The 23,105-nt window shown below is 41.8% G+C and overlaps 2 protein-coding genes across 2 annotated transcripts in view; one reads left to right on the forward strand and one right to left on the reverse strand.

Annotated features, from left to right (window-relative positions):
* Positions 1–11,689, reverse strand: part of ahr1a (aryl hydrocarbon receptor 1a) — a 359,463-nt gene extending 347,774 nt beyond the window's left edge. Inside the window, 3 exon segments of the mRNA XM_064945028.1 lie at positions 5,024–5,115; positions 10,557–10,741; positions 11,156–11,689. Of these exon segments, the coding sequence (XP_064801100.1) occupies positions 5,024–5,115; positions 10,557–10,741; positions 11,156–11,184 (306 nt within the window). The 5' untranslated portion in view covers positions 11,185–11,689.
* An 8,086-nt stretch (positions 11,690–19,775) lies between these two features.
* The window catches only part of ankrd28b (ankyrin repeat domain 28b), a 40,397-nt gene continuing 37,067 nt past the window's right edge, over positions 19,776–23,105 (forward strand). The window contains exon 1 of the mRNA XM_064946760.1: positions 19,776–20,015. Coding sequence (XP_064802832.1) covers positions 19,989–20,015 — 27 coding nt within the window. The 5' untranslated portion in view covers positions 19,776–19,988. The remainder of the gene's footprint in view (positions 20,016–23,105) is intronic.

The raw sequence follows: 23,105 nt of genomic DNA on the forward strand, positions 1-23,105 counted from the left end.
CTAACCTGTAGTAACAGGCTACTGAATAGACCCCACTAACCTGTAGTAACAGGCTACTGAATAGACCCCACTAACCTGTAGTAACAGACAGGGTACTGAATAGACCCCACTAACCTACTGAATAGACCCCACTAACCTGTAGTAACAGGCTACTGAATAGACCCCACTAACCTGTGAATAGTAACAGGACAGGGTTACTGAATAGACCCCACTAACCTGTAGTAACAGGGTTACTGAATAGACCCCACTAACCTGTAGTAACAGGCTACTGAATAGACCCCACTAACCTGTAGTAACAGGCTACTGAATAGACCCCACTAACCTGTAGTAACAGGCTACTGAATAGACCCCACTAACCTGTAGTAACAGGCTACTGAATAGACCCCACTAACCTGTAGTAACAGGCTACTGAATAGACCCCACTAACCTGTAGTAACAGGCTACTGAATAGACCCCACTAACCTGTAGTAACAGGCTACTGAATAGACCCCACTAACCTGTAGTAACAGACAGCAACTGAATAGACCCCACTAACCTGTAGTAACAGGCTACTGAATAGACCCCACTAACCTGTAGTAACAGGCTACTGAATAGACCCCACTAACCTGTAGTAACAGGCTACTGAATAGACCCCACTAACCTGTAGTAACAGACAGGGTACTGAATAGACCCCACTAACCTGTAGCAACAGGGGTTGCTACTGAATAGACCCCACTAACCTGTAGTAACAGGCTACTGAATAGACCCCACTAACCTGTAGTAACAGGCTACTGAATAGACCCCACTAACCTGTAGTAACAGGCTACTACTGAATAGACCCCACTAACCTGTAGAAACAGGGTACTGAATAGACCCCACTAACCTGTAGTAACAGGCTACTGAATAGACCCCACTAACCTGTAGTAACAACAGGCTACTGAATAGACCCCACTAACCTGTAGTAACAGGCTACTGAATAGGGTAGTAACAGGCTACTGAATAGACCCCACTAACCTGTAGTAACAGGCTACTGAATAGACCCCACTAACCTGTAGACCCTGAATAGACCCCACTAACCTGTAACCTGTAGTAACAGGCTACTGAATAGACCCCACTAACCTGTAGTAACAGGCTGAATAGACCCCACTAACCTGTAGTAACAGGCTACTGAATAGACCCCACTAACCTGTAGTAACAGAATAGACCCCACTAACCTGTAGTAACAGGCTACTGAATAGACCCCACTAACCTGTAGTAACAGGCTACTGAATAGACCCCACTAACCTGTAGTAACAGGCTACTGAATAGACCCCACTAACCTGTAGTAACAGGCTACTGAATAGACCCCACTAACCTGTAGTAACAGGCTACTGAATAGACCCCACTAACCTGTAGTAACAGGCTACTGAATAGACCCCACTAACCTGTAGTACTGAATAGACCCAACCTGTAGTAACAGGCTACTGAATAGACCCCACTAACCTGTAGTAACTACTGAATAGACCCCACTAACCTGTAGTAACAGGTTACTGAATAGACCCCACTAACCTGTAGTAACAGGCTACTGAATAGACCCCACTAACCTGTAGTAACAGGCTACTGAATAGACCCCACTAACCTGTAGTAACAGGCTACTGAATAGACCCCACTAACCTGTAGTAACAGGCTACTGAATAGACCCCACTAACCTGTAGTAACAGGTTACTGAATAGACCCCACTAACCTGTAGTAACAGGCTACTGAATAGACCCCACTAACCTGTAGTAACAGGCTACTGAATAGACCCCACTAACCTGTAGTAACAGGCTACTGAATAGCTACTGAATAGACCCCACTAACCTGTAGTAACAGGCTACTGAATAGACCCCACTAACCTGGCTACTGAATAGACCCCACTAACCTGTAGTAACAGGCTACTGAATAGACCCCACTAACCTGTAGTAACAGGTTACTGAATAGACCCCACTAACCTGTAGTAACAGGTTAGGTTACTGAATAGACCCCACTAACCTGTAGTAACAGGCTACTGAATAGACCCCACTAACCTGTAGTAACAGGTTACTACTGAATAGACCCCACTAACCTGTAGTAACAGGTTACTGAATAGACCCCACTAACCTGTAGTAACAGGCTACTGAATAGACCCCACTAACCTGTAGTAACAGGCTACTGAATAGACCCCACTAACCTGTAGTAACAGGTTACTGAATAGACCCCACTAACCTGTAGTAACAGGCTACTGAATAGACCCCACTAACCTGTAGTAACAGGTTACTGAATAGACCCCACTAACCTGTAGTAACAGGTTACTGAATAGACCCCAGGCTACTAACCTGTAGTAACAGGTTACTGAGGTAACAGGCTACTGAATAGACCCCACTAACCTGTAGTAACAGGTTACTGAATAGACCCCAACCTAAACCTGTACTGAATAACCCCACTAACCTGGTAACAGGTTACTGAATAGACCCCACTAACCTGTAGTAACAGGCTACTGAATAGACCCCACTAACCTGTAGTAACAGGCTACTGAATAGACCCCACTAACCTGTAGTAACAGGCTACTGAATAGACCCCACTAACCTGTAGTAACAGGCTACTGAATAGACCCCACTAACCTGTAGTAACAGGCTACTGAATAGACCCCACTAACCTGTAGTAACAGGTTACTGAATAGACCCCACTAACCTGTAGTAACAGGCTACTGAATAGACCCCACTAACCTGTAGTAACAGGTTACCCCACTGAAACAGGCTACTGAATAGACCCCACTAACCTGTAGTAACAGGCTACTGAATACTGAATAGACCCCACTAACCTGTAGTAACAGGTTACTGAATAGACCCCACTAACCTGTAGTAACAGGCTACTGAATAGACCCCACTAACCTGTAGTAACAGGTTACTGAATAGACCCCACTAACCTGTAGTAACAGGCTACTGAATAGACCCCACTAACCTGTAGTAACAGGCTACTGAATAGACCCCACTAACCTGTAGTAACAGGCTACTGAATAGACCCCACTAACCTGTAGTAACAGGCTACTGAATAGACCCCACTAACCTGTAGTAACAGGTTACTGAATAGACCCTGTAGTAACACTAACCTGTAGTAACAGGTTACTGAATAGACCCCACTAACCTGTAGTAACAGGTTACTGAATAGACCCCACTAACCTGTAGTAACAGACAGGGTAACAGGCTACTGAATAGACCCCACTAACCTGTAGTAGTAACAGGTTACTGAATAGACCCCACTAACCTGTAGTAACAGGCTACTGAATAGACCCCACTAACCTGTAGTAACAGGCTACTGAATAGACCCCACTAACCTGTAGTAACAGGCCCCACTGAATACTGAATAGACCCCACTAACCTGTAGTAACAGGCTACTGAATAGACCCCACTAACCTGTAGTAACAGGCTACTGAATAGACCCCACTAACCTGTAGTAACAGGCTACTGAATAGACCCCACTAACCTGTAGTAACAGACAGGGTGGCTACTCAATAGACCCCACTAACCTGTAGTAACAGGTTACTGAATAGACCCCACTAACCTGTAGTAACAGGCTACTGAATAGACCCCACTAACCTGTAGTAACAGGCTACTGAATAGACCCCACTAACCTGTAGTAACAGGCTACTGAATAGACCCCACTAACCTGTAGTAACAGGCTACTGAATAGACCCCACTAACCTGTAGTAACAGGCTACTGAATAGACCCCACTAACCTGTAGTAACAGGCTACTGAATAGACCCCACTAACCTGTAGTAACAGGCTACTGAATAGACCCCACTAACCTGTAGTAACAGGCTACTGAATAGACCCCACTAACCTGTAGTAACAGGCTACTGAATAGACCCCACTAACCTGTAGTAACAGACAGGGTGGCTACTGAATAGACCCCACTAACCTGTAGTAACAGGCTACTGAATAGACCCCACTAACCTGTAGTAACAGGCTACTGAATAGACCCCACTAACCTGTAGTAACAGGCTACTGAATAGACCCCACTAACCTGTAGTAACAGGCTACTGAATAGACCCCACTAACCTGTAGTAACAGGCTACTGAATAGACCCCACTAACCTGTAGTAACAGGCTACTGAATAGACCCCACTAACCTGTAGTAACAGGCTACTGAATAGACCCCACTAACCTGTAGTAACAGGCTACTGAATAGACCCCACTAACCTGTAGTAACAGGCTACTGAATAGACCCCACTAACCTGTAGTAACAGGCTACTGAATAGACCCCACTAACCTGTAGTAACAGGCTACTGAATAGACCCCACTAACCTGTAGTAACAGGCTACTGAATAGACCCCACTAACCTGTAGTAACAGGCTACTGAATAGACCCCACTAACCTGTAGTAACAGGCTACTGAATAGACCCCACTAACCTGTAGTAACAGGCTACTGAATAGACCCCACTAACCTGTAGTAACAGGCTACTGAATAGACCCCACTAACCTGTAGTAACAGGCTACTGAATAGACCCCACTAACCTGTAGTAACAGGCTACTGAATAGACCCCACTAACCTGTAGTAACAGGCTACTGAATAGACCCCACTAACCTGTAGTAACAGGCTACTGAATAGACCCCACTAACCTGTAGTATCAGGCTACTGAATAGACCCCACTAACCTGTAGTAACAGGCTACTGAATAGACCCCACTAACCTGTAGTAACAGGCTACTGAATAGACCCCACTAACCTGTAGTAACAGGCTACTGAATAGACCCCACTAACCTGTAGTAACAGGCTACTGAATAGACCCCACTAACCTGTAGTAACAGGCTACTGAATAGACCCCACTAACCTGTAGTAACAGGCTACTGAATAGACCCCACTAACCTGTAGTAACAGGCTACTGAATAGACCCCACTAACCTGTAGTAACAGACAGGGTGGCTACTGAATAGACCCCACTAACCTGTAGTATCAGGCTACTGAATAGACCCCACTAACCTGTAGTAACAGGCTACTGAATAGACCCCACTAACCTGTAGTATCAGGCTACTGAATAGACCCCACTAACCTGCAGTAAGAGCTCTCCCTCTGGAAGGTGAAGTTCTTTCTTCTTCAGAACATTACTCTCTGGGCGCTGAGAGGCTGTGGATTGTAGGGTCACTGCAACACAATACAATAAAATCAAGATTCAGGTTGCTGTCCCATAGAGGATTTCCATCACACACTGAAGGACTGCAGAGGAACCAGTTACAGTGCATCACTACAGACAGAGACCCATTCACAATAATGTGAGATAGACCTAATGTGCACACCGCTAATGGTACTAGTTGTTCCTGTGGAAGAGAATTTGATGGGCATTTTAAATCAACCAAAAATGTTATTCTATTTGTGTGTACTGTGGTAGCCATATAGGCTAGGCAACGGCAAATCATCTTCAGATAGATGGTGCAGTGTGATGCCTTATGTTTCAGTGTGATTAAGAGAACAGACCCTAGCTGTGCTGGTCGGGCCCTATAGCCGAGCTACAGTAGGAGAGTTGTGCCAGTAGAACGTGGATAGGGAACTCAAAGTCCTCAGGGGCCAGAGTGGTGTCACACTTTCTCCCCGTCTAGCAAACACAGCTGATTAAACTAATTCCATTTTAAACTGATGATCATGATTAGTTGATTATTGGAGTCAGGTGTGTTAGCTTAGGCTGGAGTAAACGTGTGACACCAACCAGGCCCCCGAGGACTTGCTCATCCCCGCAATAGAATAACTCAGGAAGTCTGCAACCACAATTATTTCCCCCCTTTATTCGTACAGGTAAGTCATTTAAGAATGTATTCTTATTGACAATGACGACCTGTCCACAATCTTGATTGTATTCTCATACGATGGCCAAAATAATCCCCCTCCACCTCTGGTTCACATCAACCTACACTCATCCCCTTATCAGAGCCAAGTCAACACTTCTCACTCATCTAAACAAGTCAAAGTTTAGTTGTTGTCTCATACTACAGACTATCAAACACTCTGCACCCCACATGGCATCCTATTCCCTATAGTGAACTACTTTTGACCAGAGCCCATGCCCTTGGCAAACGTAGTGCACTGAACAGGGAATAGAGTGCCATTTGGGATGCAGGAGACCACTGTTTTATAACCCTCCTCAGAAGTCTGTGGAGTCAAGAGTTCAACAAGTCTGTTCTAATATAGTCTGTTCATATCGTCATACAGTCCTTCTTGCATACAGAGATAAACAGTACTACAGGCTTATTAGTCCACAAGGAGGTGCTAAAATAACAAACAGGCATCCATTAACAGAATGCCAACTAAATTAGCACACAAATTTCAATGGAGGCTGCAAGCTAAATATTCTAATGAGCACAAATGAAAATAAACGAATTGCAAAGACAGGCAATCCATCTCACAAAGTTACACATACATAGGTAGGTGCTACCGAAGATTTGACATTTCCAAGTGATTGTGAACGAGAGACATTGTGCAAATTAACAAAGTTTTGACACATGCTTGTCTGAAGGAAGAACAGTACAGGCTCTGGAGCAGCATGTGTAAGTTACATGCTGTGTCTGTGTGGAGTCTGGAGTCGCTAGGGCAACGGACCTGCCTGCTCTGCTCGGAGAATAGGGGGTAGGAGAAGACGGCTGAGAACGGAGGAGAAAAAAAACGCAAGGAAATGAAAAGATAGCAGTGCCAGCTGTACAGATAACTCATTCAAAGGACTTGTACTTCTCAAACATGGCAGAAAGCTCAAACAATATGATGAAAAATTCACCTTATTAATTCAGCCACTTAGATTAAGTAGCAAGTTAAACTTCAGGGTCACGTTTACACAGAATTTTGAAAACTCTTTCGAAAGATCTTCCCGCGTTCTGTAAATGCAGATGTAAAATGGATCTTATTGTAATTTCTGCTCTGCATTAGACTAATTTCGTGCTTCAGTTGCACTTCTCCACTCAGATGAGAATTCAGGAATGGGCATTCTATCAGCAGACAGCGCTCTGACTGATGTGTAGCTACTGTTCTCCATCATTCTATCAGCAGACAGCGCTCTGACTGATGTGTAGCTACTGTTCTCCATCATTCTATCAGCAGACAGCACTCTGACTGATGTGTCCTACTGTTCTCCATCATTCTATCAGCAAAACATGAGCTTTAGACTGATGTGTAGCTACTATATCCATCATTCTATCAGCAGATGATGGCTGACTGATGTGTAGCTACTGTTCTTTTTTTCTTTGTAAGCTCATTTGCCACCTTTAAAAGATTATTCAAACCCCCTTGAACTTTGCGAACTTTGAGGAAATTTAGCTTGCTACATTCTTTATATGATAAATATTAGAAATATGATGGCTATGCATAGTTTTCAAAAAACCTTGCTTTTTCATTGTAAGCTCATGTACTTGGTGGCATTTCTGCTGCCATTTGATGAAAATGAAAAATTTTCTGCTGAATGTGTTACACTAATGTTTTTCCTGTGAAGGAAACTCTATAGTTGCACGTCCCTGATCACTCTATTGACTTTCAATATAAAAAGGTTCATGTCAACACACAGCTGGACTCACCTGTCCCGTTTTCTCCTGTTGTGCACCTGCACTGTGATAGTCTCAACTGTCCTTAAAACGCAGTGAGCATCATGAAGAACAAGGAACACACCAGGCAGGTCTCAACTGTTCTGAAGGGAACTTTGGATGAGCTTCATAATGTACAATAATGTGACTGTGCTCAAGCTAATATTGAAATGGAAGGAGTATCAGACTGCAAATCTACAAGAATGTGACTGGCTCTAACTGTTCTGCTCAACAAGGTGAGCTTCATAATGTAGCAATAATGTGACTGGCTCAACTGTTCTGGGGAATCTACACTGAGGTGAGCTTCATAATGTACAATAATGTGACTGGCTCAACTGTTCTGGGGAACTACGTGAGCTTCATAATGTACAATAATGCTGGCATTTCTGGGGAAAGATATCCATAAATGTACAATTAAAGTGACTGGCTCAAAACTGTTCTGGGAACTACTCTGGCTTCATAATGTACAATAATGTGACTGGCTCAACTGTTCTGGGGAACTACGGTGAGCTCATAATGTAAATAATGTGACTGGCTCAAGATGTTCTGGGGAACTACAGTGACTTCATAATGTAAAATAATGTGACTGGCTCAAAAGACTGTTCTGGGACGGAATCTGTCTTCCAACAAGACAATGATCCAAATAATGTACAATAATGTGACTGGCTCAACTGTAAAGCAAAATCTACAATGGAATGGTTCAAAAACTAAACATATCCATGTTAATGTGACTGGCTCAACTGTTCTGGGGAACTCCAGTGACCTTTATAATTTGAGAATTTGTGACAAAAACTGAAAACTGAACACAATCTGCTTAATCTCCTGAGCTGCACACATTTTGCAAGGCATTTAATAAAAAATTTGCTACAAATATTAAAATGTATTGAAACACTTCAAATAAATAGTTTAATCTGTATTCGCATAGAAAAACCATCCCGTGGCTACCAAATATTAACGTATACAGCACCTAATAATTTCAGACCATTTTTCAAGATTCTCTGGTCTGTTAAAAAGTTTGAAATATCCAATAAATGTCGTTCCACTTCATGATTGTGTCCCACTTGTTGTTGATTCTTCACAAAAAAATACAGTTTTATATCTTTATGTTTGAAGCCTGAAATGTGGCAAAAGGTCGCAAAGTTCAAGGGGGCCGAATACTTTCGCAAGGCACTGTACTTGGTGGCATTTCTGCTGCCATCTGATGAAAATGAAGCTATTTTCTGCTGAATGTGTTGCACTAATGTTTTTCCTGTGAAGGAAGGCTATAGTTGCACGTCCCTGAAACTCTATTGACTTTCAATATAAAACAGGTTCATGTCAACAAACCTGCTCCAGAGTGCTCAGGACCTCCTGACTGGGCCATTTCCAACAAACAACGACCCTAAGCACACTGTTCAAGACAACGCAGGTGGCTTCATAATGTCCTTGAGTGGCACTGCCAATAATGTGACAGGTGAAATGAAGAAACATCTCTTGAAAGACTTGAAAATAGCTGTGACAGCAGGCATTTAATAAAAAACAGAGCTACAAATATTAAAATGAATTGAAACTCCCCAAATAAATAGTTTAATCTTGTAGTGTCAAGAAACTATCCCGTGGCTGCCAAAGTTGCTTCAACAAAGCACAAAGGTCTGAATAATTATGAAATGTGATATCTCTGGTCTGATGAAACCAAGATTCCAAATCAGCTGGGCTGAATCCAAACGTCACGTCTGGAGGAAACCTGGCACCATCCCTGGGGTGAAAAAGCCGGTGGGGGCCAAACATGCTGTGGGGATGTTTTTCAGTGGCAAACTAGTCTGGGGGTCCAAACAGGTGGGGGTCCAAACAGCCGGGTGCGGGTCCAAACAGCCGGAGTGCAAACAGCCGAGTGGGGGTCCAAACAGCCGAGTGCGGTCCAAACAGCCGAGTGGGGGTCCAAACAGCCGAGTGGGGGTCCAAACAGCCGAGTGCGGGTCCAAACAGCCGAGTGGGGGTCCAAACAGCCGAGTGGGGGTCCAAACAGCCGAGTGGGGGTCCAAACAGCCGAGTGGGGGTCCAAACAGCCGAGTGGAGGTCCAAACAGCTGAATGCGGGTCCCGAGGATGGATACTCGGACCGGGACGATACCAGAATTGCAATATTCGTTAGTATCATGGCAAGGAAACAAAACAAAGCCTTAATGTTGGAAACAAACATCATTATGTTGTCATCCAGAGTCACATGTATTTTTTTCCAAGCTATAGCCACAATACTTTACATACAGCAGGTTTTAAAAGGACCAAAGAGTTTACTTCGAGTTTTCATTTTTGCCATGAAAAAAATACTGCAATACGGGTATCGTCACAGCCCTACTTTCTTAGAGTCCAAACAGCCTAGTCTGCATCCCAAACAGCACCTTTTTCCCTATATAGTCCACTACTTTTGACCCGAATAGGGTGCCATTTGAGATGCAAACATAATGTCTTGCAAGGGGGAGGACGTGGTCACAGGTTTCCCTTGGCAGATCCCGCAGAACCCTTTAATAATATATGTGGTTAATGCTAGAAAACTATCTATTGTTTGCACACTTCCGCTAAGACAGATCACAAGATTACACATTTATATGTTACTTTCCACAGGATTTCACACACCCTGATGGCATCCTGTTATTTCAGAGAGTCCTCCCTTTCTTGAGAGAGAGAGCGACAAGCGAGAGAGAGCGAGAGATCTTGCCACTGCCTCCCAGACACCACAGTAGTTGATAGTGACTGATATAGTTGATCAGGGCAGCAGGTAGCCTAGTGGTTAGAGCGTTGGGCCAGTTGCTAGATCGAATCCCTGAGCTGACAAGGTAAAAATTTGTCGTTCTGCCCCAGAAAAAGGCAGTTAATCCACTGTTTCCAGGCCGTCATCGTAAATAAGAATTTGTTCTTAACTGACTTGCCAGGTTAAATAAAGTTTTAAAAATTAAAATAAATCTGACACTAGTCAGATCCATAGCGATAATATCTTAACATAATCCAACCCTAAATATGGACAATAGGGTGTGTTATGATCATGCCTTACCATTGAAAAAGCTCTTGGCACGCAGGTAGCTGACACAAAGCCTGAGGATGGTCAGTTTGTCCAGCTTGGAGATGACATCCTGGGGGTAAGGAAGCAGACTGGCCAGCCTGTCCAACTCCGCATTCAGGCGTTCCCGGTGCCTCTTGGAAGGGTTTGATTTGGCTCCTTCTGGAGGTGGCTTCACACTACGAGGAGGAGAATGTCTGCCATCAATGTCTCATATGATGATATTCCTCGGTCTTGTTATGTAGCCTAAATGGTAGATACTGTATGTTTACGAAAGTGTGAATGAATGCAACTCATGGAGTCCACAGAAAGAAATATCATAAAGAAGTATCATTGTCCAAGGTTGAAACATGCTTCTTTCTGTACCTCATTCAGACCTCTTACAAATCAGACTAGGGAGTCTGTCAGTCAACCCTATTCTATGAACAATAATAACAGCACTACAATTGAACTGTCACTCACAAGGCATCCTAATTCTGTACACTGATGTGGCATACTTAACATGCACTAGACTAGTAGTGACATAACTTTGTCTACAACCCCTAACTAGCTATGCTGTAGTAGCGGCGTTCAGTTACCTAACGTGACTGTACCTTCTCTGGGGCTTTTTCCTCTCTTGCATACATGTTGGTGCTATTTATTCCCAATGTGTACTATGGAATGCCAAGCGCACTAGAAAGACAGCTAGCTAGCTAGCTGACAGGACAGGGTACGCAGTCAAATCCCTGCTTCTGCTCGGCTAGCTAAATAACACGTATCATGTTAGCTAGCTGACAATCAAACCAAAACATGGTCGATTACTCAGTAAGATGCATTTTCATGCATGCAACAAAACGATATAGCCAGTTAAATGCATACCTGCATTATTAAGCGAAAAGAAAGAGATGTTTGCTACATATATTAATAACCTAATTTAGCTAGAGAAAGTGGAAAAGTTCAAAGAAGATAAAGATGATAAATTGCCAACACTGAGCTGTCAATGGATCGTGCCGTGCGAGTTTCCTTGCCAAACGCGGATGGACTATAAATCAAATCGGAATATATTCGCCGAACATTAGCCACGCGATAATAATGTCATAGCTACAACAAACGTCATCAAACTGCAGAAATTGGACATTTGTGGTCATTTCTTTCACACACCCTTTAGCTCCGCCCACCGGGTACGCACACGCTTATCCCAGCCAATCGCAAAGTGACTACCATTGCGTTGTTTACACCCTTCAAAGGTCTCTAGACGAGATGGATGGGACTTCTTAAAAAACAATTGAAAGTTCATTACTGAAGCTACTGCAATTGTAGAACACATGAGAGAGGCAGGGTTGAATAATTCAAGTAGATTTAATATAATGCGTTGTATGAGGTCCCGTGTGGGTCAATTGGTAGAGCATGGTGTTTGCAACCCCAGGGTTGTGGGTTTGAGTCCCATGCACTCACTACTGTAAATTTATTTGCATAAGAGCTTCTGCTAAATTATGTAAATGTATTCATCCTTATAGCAACTCTTAGATTTTTAAAACAGCCTTCTGTATTTTTGGGTCAGCAAAGCAAAATAGGTCATAGTTTGTGAACGTACTGCAGACGGAGACCTCACCAGTTAAATGAAGAGCATTATTAGGAAGAAGTGTGTATACAGAAGCAGTCTTGGTGGAGGATGGTGATCTCTAATTCAGGGTAAATTACTTGAGAATTACTGTATTCAAGTTACTTGTTATTTCAGGCTCTGATAGCAAAGCTCTTTATCTTCCAATCTGCCACGTTACTTGGAATGCCGTTTACATTTTCCATTTGCTTTGAATAAAAGGGATGAGGGATTTTTCCATCTCAGATTCATCATAAAGTGATGTGTGCCTCCTGAAATGTCAACATTTGGAATGTAAATGGCATCCAAGCCTGACAGGATGGACAGCCATGAACACTTTCTGACACCGAGAAATCTACGTTGGACTCCACAACACGCTGAAATGTCATATTTGACAGGATTAGATCAGACTACAGATTTGAGAATCAACTGAATATTGTATATGTGCACCAAGATCCCATGACTTTGACCCAACTACATTATACATTTACCCAACTACCTAACACAATTGTGAAGTCATTTTTGGAGGAATTGACCTAACCCTCAAGTCAATTTGTATTCAGTATTCAGTATTCTATGTCAATGTACAGTATGTGGACACCCCATTCCATATTGGGAAAGCATGGTCAATACAGTACACCCCATTCCATATTGGGATAGCATGGTAAATACACTACACTACATTCCATATTGGGAAAGCATGGTAAATACAGTACACCCCATTCCATATTGGGAAAGCATGGTCACTACAGTACACCACATTCCATATTGGGAAAGCATGGTCCATACAGTACACCACATTCCATATTGGGAAAGCATGGTAAATACAGTACACCCCATTCCATATTGGGAAAGCATGGTAAATACACTACACTACATTCCATATTGGGAAAGCATGGTAAATACAGTACACCACATTCCATATTGGGAAAGCATGGTAAATACAGTACACCACATTCCATATTGGGAAAGCATGGTAAATACAGTACACCCCATTCCATATTGGGAAAGCATGGTAAATACAGTACACCCCATTCCATATTGGGAAAGCATGGTCAATACAGTACACCACATTCCATATTGGGAAAGCATGGTAAATACAGTACACCCCATTCCATATTGGGAAAGCATGGTAAATACACTACACTACATTCCATATTGGGAAAGCATGGTCACTACAGTACACCACATTCCATATTGGGAAAGCATGGTAAATACAGTACACCCCATTCCATATTGGGAAAGCATGGTCACTACAGTACACCACATTCCATATTGGGAAAGCATGGTCACTACAGTACACCACATTCAGATCCCATGAATATCCCAGTCAAAGCTTGGGAGGATAATCTGTAAAATGCTGTTTATTTCAGGCTTTTAGACTGCTTTTTGGGGATTTTGATAATCTGACAGTTGACATACTGAATGTGTTTGTCAGAGCGAATAAACATCAAAATATTTAGATATGTAATAGGTTTACTACTAGGCAAATCTCCATTCGTTTGCAAACATAACATAGGGTTTCATGGTATCTGCAATGAATTCATTATATGATCTACTCCTGTGGCAAAGACACTGTACTGTACTCATCCAAGGCTTGTCTGTCCCTATAGTCATGTTTTGAATTGGCTATTCTTTTGGCCTTTGAAAATTACTAATGTTTTTGAATGCACGAATTTACAAACAAAATATATTGTGCTTGTCTATTACATTGATCAACATGCAAAACATATTTAATCAAGTGGCATTAATTTCAAGTGGAGAAATGTAATTAATCAAGACTATACAGCAGATCATTCAGTGAATGTATTTGTGTTCATTGAGTCAGGGGGTTTTATGGGGATTTTGAGGGGATTTTAGGGGGCTACACTCACTATCGCTAAAACCTAAATCCCCTTATGTTTACAATAGGATTTGGGAGGCGAAAAGCAAGTGGGTCAAGCCACATAAAAAGAAACACATGTGGGCTATATCCTCGAATATACAAATAGCTGTGGACATGCTTTAAATTGACAGAGTAAACGAGACATTGACATCAGTTTTGATGTCATGACCTCTCTCTGAAGTAAGTCAACTTCCTTCTTGCCCCGAGCTAAGCATTACAGTACTACTATATGTTTAAGGTTGTGTATGTTGGACCGTTGTTGGGTATGGCACTTACATACCAAACAATATTGTCTTTGAGATGGAGCTTAATAAAAGGGGTTATTTAATCTACAACAGATGTTAGATGGTAGACGGTATTTATTTCAATGTATTGTAAGTCTACACTTGCTATGTTATCAGTGAGAAGGGAACTTGTCTATGAGCTTGTTATGCAGCCCTGCTGTGCAGCATGGTGTCTTCCTCTGGGATCAGTCTCAGGGTTGGACGGGACAGCCAATTGTTCACTTAGATGTGACAGTGAGCAAGTGAGCAGTTGTGTTACTGATGGGTGATGGGGGCGTGTTTAAACAGATCTACTGTTTCCCCCTGAGTCTAGCGTGGGAAATTAACAAGAAATTACAGCAAATGTACTATTGATAAAAACAAGAAAATAGCATCATGTATGAGAGAAAACTTTCTTTCTTTCTTTATCTTTCTCTCTCTCTTTCTCTCGCTCTGTGTGTGTGTGAGTGTATGTGAGATTCTATGGTGTGTTAGTGTCTCTTTCTCTCTCTCTGTCTCTCTCCCTCTCTCGTCTCTCTCCTTCTCTTTCTCTGAATGAAAATGTAATTCAATGTCTTGAAGCCAGAGGTGCATGATGACTGATGGGATGTGTGCTCTCAGAGTAAACATTATTAAACAACATCACTGAGGACACTCTCAGAGCAAACATTAACAAACCATCACTGAGGACACTCTCAGAGTAAACATTAACAAACACCATCACTGAGGACACTCTCAGAGTAAACATTAACAAACACCATCACTGAGGACGCTCTCAGAGTAAACATTAACAAACACCATCACTGAGGACACTCTCAGAGTAAACATTAACAAACCATCACTGAGGACACTCTCAGAGTAAACAATAACAAACAACATCCCCGAGGACACTCTCAGAGTAAACATTAACAAACCATCACTGAGGACACTGTCAGAGTAAACATTAACAAACACCATCGCTGAGGACACTCTCAGGGTCTCGTTGCCAAAATATTTAAATATCCCTTTAACGTGATTTAACACCATTACTGAGAACACTTTCAGAGCAAATAACATTATTGAGGACACTCAGACATGTTGCCTCAAAACATTATCAAACAACATTACTGAGGACACTCAGACATGTTGCCTCAAAACATTATCAAACAACATTACTGAGGACACTCAGACATGTTGCCTCAAAACATTATCAAACAACATTACTGAGGACACTCAGACATGTTGCCTCAAAACATTATCAAACAACATTACTGAGGACACTCAGACATGTTCCTCAAAACATTATCAAACAACATTACTAAGGACACTCAGACATGTTCCTCAAAACATTATCAAACAACATTACTGAGGACACTCAGACATGTTCCTCAAAACATTATCAAACAACATTACTGAGGACACTCAGACATGTTCCTCAAAACATTATCAAACAACATTACTGAGGACACTCAGACATGTTCCTCAAAACATTATCAAACAACATTACTGAGGACACTCAGACATGTTCCTCAAAACATTATCAAACAACATTACTGAGGACACTCAGACATGTTCCTCAAAACATTATCAAACAACATTACTGAGGACACTCAGACATGTTCCTCAAAACATTACCAAACCACATTTACCGAGGACACAGACATGTTGCCTCCTAACATTATCAAACAACATTACTGAGGACACTCGTGGCTTCTCTCTGCATTGCCTTAGTGGTTCTTACATAGAAATAGAATCAATGGATTCCACTTCTATGGGTTCTTCCTTTTAGACACATCCCTCTTACAGTCATTTACATTTTCAATATGCAAAGGCAGAGAAAGTATACTGAAAAATGTGGGCACAAGTTTGTTTACATCCCTGTTAGTGAGCATTTCTTCTTTGCCAAGATAATCCGTCCACCTGACAGATGTGTTATATCAAGAAGCTGACTAAACAGCATGATCATTACACAGGTGCACCTTGTGGGCTGGGGACAATAAAAGGCCATTCTAAAATTAGCTTTTTTTCACAAACAAAATGTCACAGATGTCTCAAGTTTTGAGGGAGCGTGTAATTGGCATGCTGACTGCAGGAATGTCCACTTGAGCTGTTGCCAGATCATTGATATTACATTTCTCTACCATAAGCCACCTCCAACGTCGTTTTAGAGAATTTGGCAGTAAGACCAACCGGCATCACAACAGCAGACCACGGTGTAACCACGCCAGCCCGGGACCTCCACATCCGGCTTCTTCACCTGCGGGATGGTCTGAGACCAGCCATCCACATAGCTGATGAAACTGTGGTTTTGTACAACCGCTTCATGGTTGGGATGGCGTTCTTCTGCTTGCAAGCCTCCCCCTTTTTCCTTCAAATATAACAATGGTCATTATGGCCAAACAATTCTATTTTTGTTTCATCAGACCAGAGGACATTTCTCCAAAAAGTTAAAATCTTTGTCCCCATGTGCAGTTGCAAACATAGTCTGACTTTTTTATGGCGGTTTTGGAGCAGTGGCTACTTCCTTGCTGAGCGGCCTTTCAGGTTATGTTGATATAGGACTCGTTTTACAGTGGATATAGATACTTTTGTACCCGTTTCCTCCAGCATCTTCACAAGGTCATTTGCTGTTGTTTTTGGTTTAATTTGCACTTTTCGCACCATAGTACGTTCATCTCTAGGAGACAGAATGCGTCTCCTTCCTGAGCGATATGATGGCTGTGTCGTCCCATGGTGTTTATACTTGCGTACCATTGTTTATACAGATGAATGTGATACCTTCAGGCGTTTGGAAATTGCTCCCAAGGATGAACCAGATTTGTGGAAGTCTACAATTTATTTTCTGGCATCTTGGCTGATTTCTTTTGATTTTCCCATGATGTCAAGCAGAGGCACTGAGTTTGAAGGTAGGCCTTGAAATACATTCACAGGTTCACCTCCAATCCAATTGACTCAAATGATGTCAATCAGAAGCTTCTAAAGCCATGACATAATTTTATGGAATTTTCCATGCTGTTTAAAGGCACATTCAACTTAGTGTATGTAAACTTCTGACCCACTAGAATTGTGATACAGTGAATTATACGTGAAATAATCTTCTGTAACAAATTGTTGGAAAAATTACTTGTGTCATGCACAAAGTTGATGTCCTAACCGACTTGCCAAAACTATAGTTTGTTAACAAGACATTTGTGGAGTGGTTGAAAAACAAGTTTTAATGACTCCAATGACTCCAAGTGTATGTGAACTTCCGACTTCAACTGTATATGTACATATTTACCTAACCTTGTACCCCTGCACCTGGACTCCATACTGGTATCCCGTACATATAGTCAAGTTATCGCTACTCATTGCCATGTTATAAATTTCCTATTTATCTGTTTTCTCTTTGCGTTGTTGGGAACGGCCGTAAACAAGCATTTCACTGTTAGTCTGCACTAGTTGTTTACCAAGCATGTGACAAATAACATTTGATTTGATTTGTATAGCAAACAAGGCATTTTACTTTGACTTCGGCAGTGCATGGCCGGACGAACCAAGTCTGGGGCTCTGGGAAGGAACATTTTAAAAGTCCACCTCTTGGCACGGAGAGAAAATTCTGCAGGTTTCAAGCTAATTTCCTGCAATTCCTCACGCCTCTGTTTTGGTAAAAAGCTGAGGGACGGGCCTGGAGAAATTTAACCAATCTCAAATTCATAGACTTGAGCTATGGATGCAAGGACTTACCATCCATGATATCAAAATGATAGTTTAAACCATGTTTTGAGGCTAAACACTGTTTACATTTCTATTGTTTACAAACATTGGAGTAAAACAAGGTTACATTTTAGGTTATGATGGGGTACTACAGTTGAACTAAGCTCCTGAGGCATTTATAAGTTACATTCTTCAAGAATCACTGGATACATGTTTGTATGTATTAATTAAGGATTCTAGCTTTAAATGACAGTGTGTTTTTATAAACAAATTATAATAATTTGTGGGGAATACAAGAAGTGTTACATAGAAAAATGTATAATTGGTGGAGCACTGTGGGTATCAATATACCTGTGAGTCTCCCAAGCCCATGTTGCCCAGGGTTAAAAACAGACATTTTAGATTCAAAATATTACATTGTATTGTATTTTATTACACCGTCTATACTTATTCAACTGGTTGCATGGCCTAAATTCGTTGTTGTTGATAGAAATGTTAATAAAAAATAAATAATAACATATTTTTTAAAGACTTGCTTTACCTGGGGGTTACCTGCAGTACCTCCGCAGACCCCACTTTGAGAACCCCTGCTTCACACCAATTACTGTTAGTTCTGGGAGTAAATCTTTAACTTTATCGACATCTAGTGGCTAAATGTAATTTTGTTTTTCGATGAACGCCCCATTTAATTTCATTTTATTGATCAATTATGATGTCTCAAATGACACTCCAGCTCATGTAGTACACTGCTTTTGAGGTGACTGGTCAAAATATTGCACAAAATGGGGGGGGGGGGGGTGTCATTTGAATTGTGCAGTATTTGGATGAAAGTAATACCAGAAGGCTAAAACATGATTGGTGATAAAATACTGTCTGAATTTAAAACGGTCCTAGAAGCAGTAAGAGGTAGGAGTATATTCTTCGCGGCTACCAAAAGCCTGCCACTAATACCCTCAAAAAAGATTAGTTTAACTGCCGCAAATACTGCGTCCAAAATAACACCGGCTTTTTTACTGCAGTAATTTAGCAGTGTTTTCGGCAATTACTGCGTCCAACATTGCACAGTTACAGGAATTGCAAAACTGCAATCTTTTTGGTACCCTCATGTGCTGACATGGCTACGCTAGTTGTTATAGTTTCGACGGGTGTGTGCAGTGGTGTAGGCTGATTGGTGGTAGTGCTTGTGCTCCCTATCACTCAGAAGTTATGTAGCGAGCTAAGGTGACAACAATACCTGCCATAGACGTTTTCCATTTACTTCGAATGTTCAAAATCATAGGGTAAGAACACTTAAAGCCTTTCAAAGCGAGTAATTATGGCTAGCCACAGCAGTCAACTAGCTAGTTGGTTAGCTTTTTAGCACATTCACTCATTTGTTTGTAAACATTTATCAAACCAGCTACCCCACATGTTATTTTCAAACTGTCAACAGAGTAGTTTGGAAGCACCAATATATTCCAAGTCTAAAAACCACTTGAGGTTAAATACATCCGATTACATTCGACACAAATCACATGGCCAGGAATCAGATTTGTATCTGACATCAAACCACTTGAAATATCCGATTCCATGTGCTTTTTAGTCGTTCAAACTGCAGGGAAGGGAACAGATTCAAATCGGATATGAAATAGGATTTGAGTCACTTCAAACTGCCAATGTAAACACGGTTTTACTAATCCCAATCCAACTAATTTAATTCCACCTGTCATTTGCGGGTTATTCTAGGACTGTTCGCTGTATCAGTGGTCTGCTGGTGTTAAGCGACAACTGAGCATCGTGTGACCAACCACAAACCTTCTTACTCTGTTCCAAGTCGTTCTTTGGCCAATGAAATTGCGTCTTTTAGGGAGGTCACACACGGTGGCGGTAATGTTATGGAGTTTTTCCCTTCAAGTCTATCAGGTTGAAAAACATAGGCCTCATAGTAATTGGCAACTAAGAAGCTGGAGTGTTGGGCCAAACATTCAGATAACGAACAACATCATTTTATACTTCTGCATGAGAACAAGTAAAACTATAGCAAGATGGTGGTTCTCAAAATCCGAGACCAGGTAAGTGATCCGTCTTGTCAAAACGAAGGTAGCTAACATTAGCTAGCAAGCTAGTGAAATTGCTAGCACGTTCTCAACAGCAGAATGTGCAGGCAGGGCCACACTGATGTAATGGTGGATAACTAACTAGCTAAATGATGGGATTTGTGAGATGTAACGTTAAACTAAACTCTAAGTGCGTACTCGAGGTCATAGGTGTTCGTGTAAATCAGTAAACAAGCTTATCTAACGTTGGCTAATTAGCGCACTGTACCCATCTAGCTAGCTTAGCCATATGGTAGCTAGCTATGCCTATGGTAAACTAGCTGGAAACGCAATTTACTAGCTAGCTAGCTAAACTGGATCTGCGTGAAGCTAGCCACAATAGTGGAATTTGCTGTTCGCCTTCAAAATAAATGTCCCCCATTGAAAGTGATGCAAATGTATACAAATAACTGAATCGTGCCATATTTGGATAATGCTAAATAAGGTCGGAATGTTATATAAGTTCAACAAAAGACAATTTGAGCAAAGTAAAAATATGTTAATTGTACTGTGGATGTATTCGAGTTTAGAATAGCATGGGGGGCAAACCTACTGTATATGTACTGTACAGCCTAATGTATGGATGTTGCACCCATGAAATAGGTTATCAGTCTACTCTGTGACACTCACAGAACTCAAGTATTAGTGTCTTAACCCTTATTGTGGGATTATAAAACTGTGGCTAATTTTGCACAATCTTTCAACCTATGTTACGTATTGGAAATGCATAGTGACACTTATTGCGGGACTTTGAACCTGGCGTGAAAGGAGCCAAATGTAAGTATAATGTGTAACGTATTCCTGTTTCAGACCAGGTCAGAAGAAGTTATGCAAAATAGGGTCATATGTCTTGTTGACCCCAAGATGGTCTGCCATACAACCATCGTGAGTAGAGGTCACCCGATTATGATTTTTTTCGATACCGATTATTGGAGGACCAACAAATCCGAGCCATTTAATTTTTTTTTTAATATATATATAATTGTAATAATGACAATTACAACAATACTGAATGAACAATGAAAACTTATTTTAACTTAATGTAATACATAATCATTTTAGTCTGAAATAATGAAACATGTTCAATTTGGTTTAAATAATGCAAAAACAGTATTGGAGAAGTAAAATAAATACGGGCCTTAGTTCATGGATTTGTCCATATTAATGATCTGTCATTTCGAAAACAACGTTTATTCTTTCAGTGAAATATGGAACCGTTCTGTATTTTATCGAACGGGTGGCAACCCTAAGTCTAAATGTTGCTGTTACATTGCACAACCTTCAATGGCGGATACGAAAAACCTGTTTTCTGCCCATCTTTATCTTTGGGCACTGTAGAAAAGAGTGAAATCTTGCAGTAGGAGGTGACTTCTCTGGATTGCTTTTTTGTGTAGGAATAACTACTTGGTTCTTTGTTTGAAGGTACATTTCACTCCTTGACAAGTCACTAGAGACTCAAAGCATGAGAACACATTTCAAACTTTGCTTGTGCTCATGTAGGTAGTAACCCTTTTGAGAAGGCACATCTTTAACTGCTTGAAAGGTGGCACAAGTCAGCTGTTCTGACCAAGGTCAAACTCTGCTGAGGGTGCAGGATGGCCTGACGGGATTTGGAGTGCTTCCAGATCGCTCTCTTAATCTAATGGCATGCTCACTCTCCTCTCCTTGTGGTAGTCTGCCTGCACGCCCATCCCGTCTCTCCCGGTGCTCTATCTCCAGTCTCTGCTGTTCAAGCTCTAATTGTTGTTGCTCCAACTTCACCTTTAGTTCTAACTCTCTTAGTTGTACATCTATGGGATGTACTCTACCCCCCCTCTCTCTCCCCCCCCCCCTCTCTCCCTCTCCCCCCCCCTCTCTCTCCTCTTCCCCCCCCCCCTCCTCCCCCCCCTCTCTCTCCTCTCTCCTCTCCCTTCTCTCTCTCCTCTTCCCCCCCTCTCTCTTCTCCCCCCCCTCTCTCCCTCTCCCCCCCCTCTCTCCCTCTCCCCCCCTCTCTCTCCCCCCCCCTCTCTCTCTCCCTCTCCCCCCTCTCTCCCTCTCCGGAAGGATCTCCTACACCGAAGCAGTACTCATTAACTCCTCGGCCACTGCTCTCGGAATTCCACAATGATTTGAAATGATGAGGAGATTAGTCTTTATACATTTATCTAGCTTCTCCCATGTAGGGTTTTCCACAAATGCTTCCAACTTAAAGTACATGGCTTTTTTATTTTATTAGCCTGTGTGTTTATGCAACTTTCCAAATTATTCCCCCAATTTTATAACCCTTATCAAAACAACTGGAGCGCTGGGCCAGCAGCTCTTAAATATCACCTGGGCCAGCACAAGTGAAACACCTTCCCACTAACGAGATGGAAACCAGCACAGGTGTAACATCTACTGATGTCACCTCGTTATTCAATCGGTGCACCCTACGTGCTAAGGAGACGCACGTGCTAAAGTCCAACCTCAAAACAAATGGATAAACCAAAGCCTGTAACAATGTTCAGTTCTTTTAATAGGCTGAATGCTTAATGCTTAATAAGAGCTAAGATGCTAATATTTGTGTAAACTCTGCATAGTTGTGTTCTGTGAGTGTCACTGATTAGGCTGATACCCAATTTCATGTGTGCAACATCCATAGGTTAGGCTGTACAGTGCGTATAAGTATGCCCCCAATGCAATTCTGAAGTCTAATACATCCAGAGTGAGATTTCAACAGATTTGTGTCAAATTAACATAGTCTTTTGTTAAATTACAATAACATTCAGACCTTGTTTAGCATTATTTAGTCCGAATATGGCATGATTCAACTATTTCTGTTTGAATCACTTTCAATGGAAGACTTTTATTTTGAAGGCAAACTGCAAATTCCCCTATTGTGGCTAATCCCTATTATGGCTAGCTTCACACAGGTTTAAACTGGTAGGTTCGCTACCAAGCTAAACCACGATTAATAGTGTGCCAGAGTTCCAGTTTGGTTAGCGAATATTAGCTATCCCAGGCAATGTATTATAGCTAGTGTTAGTTATAGCTACCAGCTAAATTATCCAATTGCCACTATTGTTGAAGGAGAGCAAGAGCTAGCTA

This window comes from Oncorhynchus masou, chromosome 29, assembly GCF_036934945.1.
Source record: "Oncorhynchus masou masou isolate Uvic2021 chromosome 29, UVic_Omas_1.1, whole genome shotgun sequence".
Taxonomy (NCBI): Eukaryota; Metazoa; Chordata; class Actinopteri; order Salmoniformes; family Salmonidae; genus Oncorhynchus; species Oncorhynchus masou.